At 59.2% G+C, this 12,114-nt stretch overlaps 1 protein-coding gene across 1 annotated transcript; it reads right to left on the reverse strand.

Moving 5' to 3' along the window:
• Window positions 1-8,177: 8,177 nt before the first annotated feature.
• Window positions 8,178-10,235, reverse strand: TOR4A (torsin family 4 member A). Its single transcript, NM_001193807.1, is given in 2 exon segments — window positions 8,178-9,486; window positions 10,208-10,235. A coding segment is annotated over 1 exon segment (1,272 nt). The 5' UTR covers window positions 9,450-9,486; window positions 10,208-10,235.
• Window positions 10,236-12,114: the final 1,879 nt, after the last annotated feature.

The raw sequence follows: 12,114 nt of genomic DNA on the forward strand, positions 1-12,114 counted from the left end.
GGGCGACAGATCGAGACACAGTTTCAAAAAAAAAAAAAAAAAAGCTATTATAATCTTACGGGGCTACTGCCATACATGCAGTCATCGTGAACCAAAACATTGTTATGCGGTGCCTTACTGTCCATCTCTGTCCAAATGTTCTCTTCTTGTAAGGATACCAGTCACACTACATCCTGATCCACAGTACTCATTTCAGCCTTAAAAAGGACCGGGTGGCTGGGCACAGTGGCTCACGCCTGTAATCCCAGCACTTTGGGAGGCCAAGGTGGGTGGATCATTTGAGCTCAGGAGTTCGAGACTAGCCTGGGCAATGTGGCAAAACCCCATTTCTATAAAAAATACATAAATTAACCAAGCATGGTGGTGCACACCTGTGGTCCCGGCTGCTCCAGATGCTAAGCTGGGAGGATCATTTGAGCCCAGGAGGTCAAGACTGCAGTGAGCTATAACTGTACCACCGTACTCCAGCCTGGGCGACAGAGTAAGATCCTGCCTCAAAAAAATAAAAATTAAAAAAAGGAAAAGAAGGTGGGCTTGGTGGCTCACACTTGTAATCCCAGCATTTTGGGAGGCCAACACAAGTGGATCTCGTGAGGTCAAGAGTTCGAGACCTGCCTGGGCAACATGATGAAACCCTGTCTCTACTAAAACTACAAAAGTTAGCCAGGTAAGCTACTCGGGAGGCTGAAGCAGACGCATCGATTGAACACGGGAGGCAGAGGTTGCAGTGAGCCGAGATCACGCCACTGCACTCCAGCCTGGGCAACAAGAGCAAAACTCCATCTTGAAAAAAAAAAGAAAAGAAAAGCTACGATGCTCTACACTCATCCTCAGAGGCAGAATGGCAAAAATCGCTGGCTCACACTCCCAGGCAATGGCCACGTGCTGGGGCACCTTCCATCCCATTCCCTTTCCAGCCTCTAGAAACTCCACGAGGTCCTGGACATGAGTCTCCATCACTTGGGAGTGCCCTGGCTGCAGTGTGGGCGGTGCTGAGCTGGCGTCTCTCCCGGAGCTGCGCTGACACCTGCTGGAGGCTCTGAGGGCTTCAGTTCACCAAGGCCCACGGCAGGAGCTGCTCCTTGTAGTGCATCCATCACCAGCTCCACACAAAGACCTTGTCCCAGGCGGGGCGCGGTGGCTCAGGCCTGTAATCCCAGCACTTTGGGAGGCCAAGGCGGGCAGATCACAAGGTCAGGAGATCTAGACCAGCCTGACCGACATGGTGAAGCCTCATCTCTACTAAAAATACAAAGTTAGCCGGGCGTGGTGGCACAAGTTTGCAATCCCAGCACTGTGAGAGGCCGAGGTAAGAGGATTGCTTGATCTCAGGAGTTCAAGACCAGCCCGGCCAACATGGTGAAATCCTGTCTCTACTAAAAATACAAAAATTGGCTGGGCGCGGCGGCTCACGCCTGTAATCCCAGCTACTAGGGAGGCTGAGGCAGGAGAATCCCTTGAACCCAGGAGGCAGAGGTCGTGGTGAGCCAAGATCGAGCCACTACACTCCAGCCTGGGGGATAGAGCAAGACTCTGTCTCGGCCGGGCGCGGTGGCTCAAGCCTGTAATCCCAGCACTTTGGGAGGCCGAGGCGGGTGGATCACGAGGTCAGGAGATCGAGACCATCCCTGGCTAACATGGTGAAACCCCGTCTCTACTAAAAATACAAAAAACTAGCCGGGCGTGGTGGCGGGCGCCTGTAGTCCCAGCTACTCGGAGGCTGAGGCAGGAGAATGGCGTGAACCCAGGAGGCGGAGCTTGCAGTGAGCCGAGATCGCGCCACTGCACCCCAGCCTGGGCGACACAGCGAGACTCCGTCTCAAAAAAAAAAAAAAAAAAAAAAGACTCTGTCTCAAAAAAAAAAAAAAAAATCAATAAAATTAGACAATTTAGATGAAATGGACAAATTCCTAGAAGTTCCAAGAAAGACACAAATTACCAAAACTGACTCAGGGACTTTGCAAATGTCGGTAAGAGTGTGGACCCTGGATGGGAAGATAATCTGGTATTTTCCAGGTGGACACATTTATTTATTTATTTTATCTTTTTTGAGATGGAGTCTCACTCTATCATCCAGGATGGAGTGCAGTCACACGGTCTTGGCTCACTGCAACCTTCACCTCCTGGATTCAAGCAATTCTTCTGCCTCGGCCCCCAGAGTAGCTGGGACTACAGGCACTCGACACCACATCCAGCTGACGTTTGTATTTTTAGTAGAGACAGGGTTCCACCATGCTGGCCAGGCTGGTCTTGAACTCCTGACCTCAGGTGATCCACCCGCCTCGGCCTCCCAAAGTGCTGGGATTACAAGCGTGAGCCACTGCGCCTGGCCCAGGTGGACAGATCTAGCCACATGGGTCCTTAAAAGCAGCAAACTCTTCCTGTCTGTGGTCGGAAGGATGCAGTGTTGCTGACCTTGAAAAATGCAGAGAACGCCCGGGCGCAGCGGCTCATGCCTGGAATCCCAGCACTTCGGGAGGCAGAGGTGGGTGGATCACTTGAGGTCAGGAGTGCAAGACCAGCCTGATCAACAGGGTGAAACTTCATCTCTACTAAAAATACAAAAATTAGGTGGGCATGGTGGTGGGCACCTGTAATCCCAGCTACTCGGGAGGCTGAGGCAGGAGAATCACTTGAACCCAGGAGGCAGACATTGCAGTGAGCTGAGATCGCACCACTGAACTCCAGCCTGGGCGACAAGAGAGAGACTGTTTCAAAAAAAGAAAAAGAAGAACAAGAAAATGCAGAGAAGGGCCGGGCACCGTGGCTTCTGCCTGGAATCCCAGCACTTTGGAAGGCTGAGGTGGGAGAATCGTTTCAGCACAGGAGGTCGAGGCTGTAGTGAGCCACAATCACGCCATTGCATTCCAGCCTAAATGACAGAGAGACCCTGTCTCTATTAAAAGAGAAACCGGACACGGTGGTGACTCATGCCCGTAATCCCAGCATTTTGAGAGGCTGAGATGGGTAGATCACCTGAGGTCAGGAGTTCAAGACCAGCCTGGCCAACATGGTGAAACCAAGTCCCTACTAAAAATACAAAAATTAGCGGCTGGGCACAGTGGCTCATGCCTGTAATCCCAGCACTTTGGGAAGCCGAGGCGGGCTGATCACGAGGTCAGGAGATCAAGACCATCCTGGCTAACACAGTGAAACCCCATCTCTACCAAAAAAAACCCACAAAAAATTAGCCAGGCGTGGTGGCGGGCGCCTGTAGTCCCAGTTACTCGGGAGCCTGAGGCAGGAAAATGGCGTGAACCCAGGAAGCAGAGCTTGCAGTGAGCCGACAGCATGCCACTGCACTCCAGCCTGGGCGACAGAGCAAGACTCTGTCTCAAAAAAAAAAAAAGAAAAAAAAATTAGCTGGGTGTGGTGGTGGGCATCTGTAATCCTAGCTATTCAGGAGGCTGAGGCAGGAGAATTACTTGAACCCAGGAGGTGGAGGCTGCAGTGAGTGGAGATCACGCCACTGCGCACCAGCCTAGGTGACAGAGCGAGACCTTGTCTCAGAAAAAAAAAAAGCCGGCCAGGCATGGTGGCTCAGGCCTGTAATCCCAGCACTTTGGGAGGCCGAGACAGGCGGATCATGAGGTGAAGAGATCAAGACCATCCTGGCTAACACAGTGAAACCCCGTCTCTACTAAAAAATACAAAAAACTAGCCAGGCGAGGTGGTGGGCGCCTGTAGTCCCAGCTACTCGGGAGGCTGAGGCAGGAGAATGGTGTGAACCTGGGAGGCGGAGCTTGCAGTGAGCTGAGATCCGGCCACAGCACTCCAGACTGAGAGACAGAGCGAGACTCCGTCTCAAAAAAAAAAAAAAAAAAAAAAAGCCTTTATGATGTGCACACACAGATCACAAGGGTTGGCCGGGCGCGGTGGCTCAAGCCTGTAATCCCAGCACTTTGGGAGGCCGAAACGGGTGGATCACGAGGTCAGGAGATCGAGACCATCCTGGCTAACACGGTGAAACCCCGTCTCTACTAAAAAATACAAAAAAATAGCTGGGAGAGGTGGCGGGCGCCTGTAGTCCCAGCTACACGGGAGGCTGAGGCAGGAGAATGGCGTAAACCTGGGAAGCAGAGCTTGCAGTGAGCTGAGATCCGGCCACTGCACTCCAGCCCGGGCGACAGAGCAAGACTCCGTCTCAAAAAAAAAAAAAAAAAACAGGCCGGGCGCGGTGGCTCACGCCTGTAATCCCAGCACTTTGGGAGGCCGAGACGGGCGGATCACGAGGTCAGGAGATCGAGACCATCCTGGCTAACACGGTGAAACCCTGTCTCTACTAAAAAATACAAAAAACTAGCCGGGCGAGGTGGCGGGCGCCTATAGTCCCAGCTACTCGGGAGGCTGAGGCAGGAGAATGGCGTGAACCTGGGAGGCGGAGCTTGCAGTGAGCCGAGATCCGGCCACCGCACTCCAGCCTGGGTGACAGAGCGAGACTCCGTCTCAAAAAAAAAAAAAAAAAAAAAAAAAAACAGATCACAAGGGTTACTACATGACGATACATGGCAGATGTCAAAGAATAACTCAGAGACAACTGCACAGAAACGATTTCTGCACATATGAGGGAGAGCCGCTATGACGTTTGGGATCATCTGGTTAGCTGGCAGCTTCCCACATAGCCAGACTGGGTCATCTGCCCTCAGCACCTGTCCAGGGCAAATTAAAGAAAATATTTTTTTTTTTTTTTTTGAGACGGCGTCTGGCTCTGTCGCCCAGGCTGGAGTGCAGTGGCCCGATCTCAGCTCACTGCAAGCTCCGCCTCCCGGGTTCACGCCATTCTCCTGCCTCAGCCTCCCGAGTAGCTGGGACTACAGGCGCCCGCCACCTCGCCCGGCTAGTTTTTTGTATTTTTAGTAGAGATGGGGTTTCACTGAGTTAGCCAGGATGGTCTGGATCTCCTGACCTTGTGATCCACCCGTCTCGGCCTCCCAAAGTGCTGGGATTACAGGCTTGAGCCACCGCGCCCGGCCAGAAAATACTCTTTTAGTAATTTATGGATTTCCTGGAAAGCCCGGATGTTTGAGCTGCAGACTGCATGTGAACCTCAATCCTTCCATCAGCCTCCAGGTCCACACCACATCCCCATTCAGAAGTTTCTCAAAACAAAACAAAAAACAAAACTCTCGATAAGTATGTCCTATTTAAATAGAAGCTTAGAGAGAAATGGATAAATCTACCATAAATCTATAATTAGGGAAAGATTTCAGCATCCTCAATTATTAACAGACCAAGCAAACAAGAAACAAATCAAACAGTAGGTCATCAGATTCGAACCACACTATTTATTAACAAGCATGATTTGTGGTGTCATTTATAACCAGCCCCACCCCAGCACTTGGTGTACATTCTTCTTAAGCACAGAAATTGGACTCAATGTAATATTTTAGAAATAAATAAAAAGAGGCCGGGCGTGGTGGCTCACGCCTGTAATCCCAGCACTTTGGGAGGCCGAGGTGGGCAGATCGTGAGGTCAGGAGATCGTGAGTAGCCTGGCCAACACAGAGAATCCCCGTCTCTACCAACAATACAAAAAATTACCCAGGCGTGGTGGTAGGCGCCTGTAATCCCAGCTACTCAGGAGGCTGAGGCAGGAGAATTGCTTGAACCAGGGAGGCGGAGGTTGCAGTGAGCCGAGATGGTGTCATTGCACTCCAGCCTGGGCAACAAGAGCAAAACTCCGCATCAAAAAAAAAAAGAAAAAGAAAAGAAAGGAAGGGAGGGAGGGGGAGAGAGAGAGAGAGGAAGGAAGGAAGGAAGGAAGGAAGGAAGGAAGGAAGGAAGGAAGGAAGGAAGGAAGGAAGGAAGGAGGAAGGAAGGAAGGAAGGAAGGAAGGAAGGAAGGAAGGAAGGAAGGAAGGAAGAAGGAATGAAGGAAGGAAGGAAGGAAGGGAGGGAAGGAGAAAAAAGGAAAGAGAAAGGAAGGAAGAGAGAAAGAAAGGAAGAAAGAGAGAGAAAGAAAGAAAGAAAGAAAAGAAAAGAAAAGAAAAGAAAAGAAAAGAAAAGAGAAAGAGAAAGAAAATTTCCCCTTACGTCTGAACCTTTTGATACAGTGGATGCTCAGTGGGTGGTGTTGACTGACGGGTGGATGAATGGCCCACGCTTGAAGGCAGGTGACACCTCCAGGTGGGTGCTCTGTGGGAAGGGGAGGTGACAGTCCTGGAAGCCCTGCCTGGGATGCAGGAACTGGCAAACACACCGCACTCTGCAGCTCTCTCTCTTACCACCTTGAAGCCAACGTGAAAGCCAGACGAGAGCTGGGTGTCCCTCTGCGTGGGCTCCTGGCACAGATACTTGCCTGGGGGAGGTGGGGCTCCTTCCCCCAGCTCCTTCCCCTAGCCCTGAGGGTGGGGTGGACAGAGCTGGGCTGAACTCAGCCCTGGCTCCCAGCGCTGGCTAGCCGGTCCTGCACAGCCCCAAGAGGCACAGGTTTCCTGGTAGCCCACTCCCACCCCGTGGAGCCGGACTCCTCCCTGAGACTCCAGGAGCAGCGGGAGTCCTCAGGACCCTCTGGGCAGGACGGGGCAGCCCTCTCGCCAGCGCTCCCGCCCTGGGCCCAAGACCCGCGTGCCGAGCTCGGGGGAGCCGCTGCCATCCGCCCAGAGATCCCAGACTTTCAAGCGGCCTGAATCCCGGTTCCACTAGGCGGCCCTCGCCCCGGACCACAGACACCAACCACCAGAGCGAGAATGGATGCAGGACGGGGGAGAGAACAGGACACCCTCCGGGGACCCGCAGGACCTCTGCTCAGGGCGCTGGCGGGCGCGGTCTCCGGGCTGAGAATCCTCGGGGCCGGAGGATTCCCACTCGCCAGGGGTGCGCGCCGTGTACGCTCGACTCGGGGCTCCTGGCGCGGCCCTGCCTCCACCTTCACGGTGCCCCCACTTCGACTCGCCCGGCACCGGCGTGAAACCTCCTGGTCGCCCTCTGAGCCCCTTTCGGGACTGGTCAGAGCCGCCCGTGCGCTCCTTCCGGGCAGGCCCGGGCTGGGACCGCAGCGGGGCCGGCGGTGAGGACAGAGGCTCGGGGCGACCCGGGGGACTCAGGGCCCAGCCGCACGCTCCGCCCCCGGCGACCACAGAAGGCAACGGCTGGGCCGGGCGCGCCATAAGGAGGCAGCAGTGAGGCTGCCGGGTGCGTCCCAGACACCGGGGCTGCGGGAGTAGGCGAGAACCTTCCCGAGGCAACCGCCGCCCCCGAGGAGACATGGCGCAAAAAGCGCCCAAAGCACCTTCCTCTAAATCCCCCGTGGGCGCGGGGGCCCATCCACGGGAGGCGTCCAGGAGGGCTTCCGGGAGGCGGAGCGTGGGGAGTGTGGGGTGTGGGGTCGACAGGCGTGGGGAGGGCCCTCTACGCAGAAGGTGCGGGTGGGCGGAACTCGGGGCACAAAAGGCCACAGGGAAAGGGAGGTCGCGCAATCGTGGTGACCAGGGGTCTGGCCACGGGCTAAGGGTCTCACGTGCGGAGAGGAGGGTAATGGGGGAAGACCTGGGCACCTCCCGCTTGCCCTGCGGGCTCTCGGTCATCTGGTGAGCCCAAGCCAGGACTGGCGGGCACGGGGTTGGGGGGGTCCGGGAAGGAGGGGGAGAGGCTGCTTGGGGCGCCCCCCCTCCGCTCCCCTCCCCTTACGGTCAAGATACGCAAGCCTTGAGCTCCTGAAAACACTACCTGAGTGAGGGGTGGGGTGGGTGGAGAAGACAGCCAGGACCCCAGCACTGTCATGGTTGGCTGTGACCTCCTCCAGGGTCATCTCCAGGGTGGCAGGGGTGACAGCCTCACCCCAGCACTGAGCAACACACGACCACCCCCAAGAGGCAGGGTCATGTCCCAGCTGTGTGACCCCAGAAACTGCTGGCCCTGAGATCATCCTTGTACTATGGGAACCGAGCGCCCGCCTCCTGGGGACACAGGGAGAACCCACCAGACCATGCCTGGGATGCCCAGCAGGGCAATGGGTGAGTTCGGGAGGGAGGTGGCTGCTGTCCTGCCGCCCCCAGGGACAGACTCAGGGCTCTGAGGTGGTTGTGGACCTGGAAGCAGAGCTCCCAGCTGACCCGAACCCACAAGCCTGGCAGCCACAAATTCATTAGAAACCTCAGGGGCCTGCACCAGTACACAAGGTCCCTGGTCGCCCTCCTACTGCCGCCATCAACCCAAATGTCCCGTCCTGCACCTCCACTACAGGAGGTTCACCGTGGCCACCACCTGCTTGCAGCCAGTGACAGCAAACTCGCGGCCAGCCACGCGGTAGAAGCTGAGCTGTGCGGCCAGGTCCTCCGCCCGGGCCTGGTCAGGAAAGAAGCCCTCGCCTGCCATCTCGTCCCGGAAGCAGCTGACCACATCCCGCTTGTCCAGCAGCAGAAACGGCACGATGGCCGCGGCCTGCCACAGCGGATGCTCCCGGGACAGCAGAGCCCACAGACTTGTGCGCAGGTCCTCTTCCGCCTGTGCCGCTGAGGCCTCGGCACTGCGCGCGCCGTCGGGGAGCAGGGGCAGCGCGCGGGACGCGTTCTGCAGCACGAAGCGCGTCACCTCGGCGCCACCCGCGCCACTTAGGAGCACGTAGATGGCGTTGTGGAAGTGGTGGGAGCGCTGCGGCTGCAGGAAGCCATGCAGCTCGTCCAGCAGCGGCCGCGGCAGGAGCTCCACGTCGTCCAGCACCAAGAGTGGGGTCTTCTCCTCCGCTTCGGCCCGCGCCACCACATCGGCCACGCGCCGCGCCAGCTCCTCGCGGCAGTCTTGTGCGGCGCGCGCCTCGGGGCAGTGGTGCCGCGCGTGGTACTGCAGCACGAGCGAGCTGTCTTCCAACACCGAGCGGAAGTGGCGCGCCAGCAGACGGCCCACGTGGCTCTTGCCCACGCCACTGGGCCCGTGCAGCGCCAGGAGGAGCGGACGACTGTGCACGTGCGTGGCCAGGTAGTCCCGCATCAGCGCCACGATGCGCGCTATGGCTGCGGGCTGGCCAAACACCGCGCGCTGCAGCGCCTTCTCCAGCCCATCGAGGTCATAGCGCTGCGCGTTATCGTCCAGGTTCTCGATAGCGTTGAGAACTTGGAAGCCCACGATGGCGACCAGCAGCAGCAGGCAGTGCTGCGCGCGGCTCCTGTGCTCCACGCGCGGCCGATACTTGCGCGAGGTCTCTGGGTAAAGCACCAGACGGCTGCGCCGGCGCTTCTTGCGTGGCGTCCTGGAGGGCAGCTCCGCGGGGCCGTCGAAGGTGAAGAACTGCGGCTGGTCCAGGTCCCCGCGCGGCGCCGGGGGGCTGCAGCCCGGCCTGGGCACCCCGGTCCCGACGTCAGGCCCCCCACCCAGCTGCAGGAGGCGCCGCTTGCGTAGGACGCACACCCGGCGGCGCAGGCGGAGCACGGCGCGCACGGGCGCGATCATGCACCGGCCCGTGGCTTGGGGGGCCGCAGCAGCAGGCTCCAGGCTGGGTTGGCCGCGGTCCATGGCGCAGGAACGGCGCTCCGCATACAGGTCGCCCTCCCTGCAACGGGAAGACGGGGAGGGTCTCTGGACTCCCGCCACCGCCCTTTCCCGCGGGTCGCTGGAACCGGTCCCCGGAGTGATCTTACCCCCCGGGAGTCCCGCAGGGTGTGCCCCGGGCTGCCCCAGTGCCAGGGCCTGGTCGCGGCCTCGTCCCTCAGACCGGGAAGCGGCCCCTCTGCAGGGCCCCGATGCAAATCTCTCGGGTCCTCCCATAAACGGCCGAGGGCCTTAAGGAAGTGGCGGGGTAGAGGCTTATCTGGTGGCCGCCCCGGCTTCCTGGAGGAGTCGTCGAAGGAGTCAGTGGCCGCCTAGGCGCCCACTGAGGCGAGGGACAGTCGCTCCCAGACCCTGCCCCCTCCCGCGGCTCCCACTGGACTGGGCCGTCTCCCAAGGAGGGGCCGCGGGAAGCAGCGGCCTGAGCGCCCAGGAGTTCAGAGACGCCTCCACACGCTCCAGAACACTTGGCGGGGGACTGGCTGGAACTTAAATTTTGAGAATAGCCCCGGGACCCGTCCCCAGGCTCAGCCCAGGCCTCCCAGCCCCGACTCCAAAACTGTGGTCCTCCCAACACCCCTCCAGTGAACTAGCAGAGCAGCGCAGGGAGCCCCCCGGAGACCGGTGGAGGTGAGGCGAAAAGACGGACAGAAGAGTCGGTCGGAGCAAGAGAGCCACTGACTGGCAGGAACTGGCCTGGGCCCTGGGCCCCAACCCACCCCTACCTGCAGCTGGTCCACTACCCTCAGCTCCGCCGCCCCCAGCCTGTGCCAGACGCTGGGGCCTGAGATTCCAAGCAGGAAATGCGCCTCCCAGGGCGAGGGGGTGGGCCAGGGGCCTCCTGGGCCAGCTCCGGCCTGAAGGGGCAGCGACACCTGCGGGTCCCCAGGGAGCGGCCGGCCCAAGCAGAGGAAGCTCCGGGAGGTTTCCGCTTCTATGCAAAGGAAGTGAGTCAGGGGGTGCGGCCCAGGCGGGACTTGGGCTGGACGGAGGCGCCAAAGGGGGGAGGCCTGGCCGGCTTGCCCAGATCCCCTGGCCAGAGGTCACATCCCCTCTTCGGTACTCTGGCGCTCAGAGCCCTCCTGGCTTGGTCAGGCTCAGGACACCTGGTGAGGCCGAGGGCCCCTGCTGCGTGCCCTGCCCCCGCCCTGGGCTCCTGCACCTCAGCCTGTCCTCCATGGTCACCTCCCCCAGGTCATCCCTTCTACCTGACACCCCACACACAGGGCTTACAGCCGTGGGGAGGGGGCTCCAGGCCCTGTGTAAGCAAAGGGGGGAGCAGGGCAGCCGCAGAGGGGGAGGGCAGGGTCCTCTGCCCAGCTGCACACCCCCAATCCCTGTCATCACTCTTCTCCCTTTTTCCTTCCCCTCCTGACCCCAATCGGGGCCCCCCAAAATAGGGCTCATTGTCTTTCCCTTCCCCCTTCCTCTGTCCCCAGCCTAGAGACCCCCGCTCAGGACAGGCCTCACACAGGGACGGAAGTTCTATCACGGAAAAAAGCACATGTGGCTCAGGGTCCCTGTGGGGGTTGGGGAACAAATTTAGAAAGAACTTGGGCCCTGAGCCAGGAGCCGGAGCTCTGGGCCCTTCCCCCTGCTGGCCTTCGCATGGCCCCTCCCAGGCCCCTCCGATAGGCCTGCCTGGACGACCCTGGACTCCTCCCAGCCTGGAAGCCGCCTTCCAAGGAGGAGCAAGGTGGCCGTTTCCAGCCACACCAGTGCTGCTGACATTTAGCTCAGGACCCTGTAGTCCCAGGGACGCCCCGCTCCTCCCAACAGCCAGCCCGGGCCTGATGGGTTCCAGCTGTATATTCCTCACCCAACCAGAGGGACCATCAGGGAAACACCGGTCGTGGGTTGGGGGTTTCCATTCTCTCCAGGAGCCAGGCCTAGGGCTCCCCTCCCCTGTGCAGGGGGTGCTGGGGGGCCCGATCCCCGATCGTCGAGGCCGCGGGGGCCGCACACGCCACGTGGCATGCCAGTGCTCTTCAGGCCCACGCCCCGGCCTTTGTGGGACCAGGGCGTAAGGAGGTTGGCTGTCCAGGCCCTGTAGCCCCAGCATGGAGGTTGGCGTCCTTTGGGGGCCTCAGACTTTTGAGTCTGGGTGCTGCTTCTGACACAGAGAGGACCCTGGAAGGGGAGGCCCTCAGGCAGATGCAGGCTTACTGGGCCCTGGAAAACCTGCAGCTAAGCCTCTGCCCTGCCTCCAAGAGCACCCAAGGCTGGAGCTGCTTCTGCCAGAGGCTGGCCCAGCAAACCCTCAGGCCAGAGACCCCTGTGGAAAAGGGACTTGCTCAAGGGCCTCAAGACCTGGCCCTATGGGTCAAAGGTGAATCTGAGCCCTGGGTCAAGGCCTCGCCCCCTGCACTTTCTCCCATCTACAGGGGTGAAGGGAGCCCCAGAACCCCAGCTCCCAGTGCCATCACCATCTCCTGTGATGCCCAGGGCCACCCCCAATCACACCCATTCCCATTCCAGGAGGGCTCCCCTCCCGCCTCCCTACCCAACCCAGCCCCGCCACTGTGCCCGGAATTCACGTCCATCACCCACAAACACAGTCCATGTTCTCAGCCTCTGAAAGGACTGCACCCTCACTGCTTCCCCCAGCTCTCACCAGCAAGGCTGTTTCCCC

Source organism: Macaca mulatta, chromosome 15, assembly GCF_049350105.2.
Source record: "Macaca mulatta isolate MMU2019108-1 chromosome 15, T2T-MMU8v2.0, whole genome shotgun sequence".
Lineage (NCBI taxonomy): Eukaryota > Metazoa > Chordata > Mammalia > Primates > Cercopithecidae > Macaca > Macaca mulatta.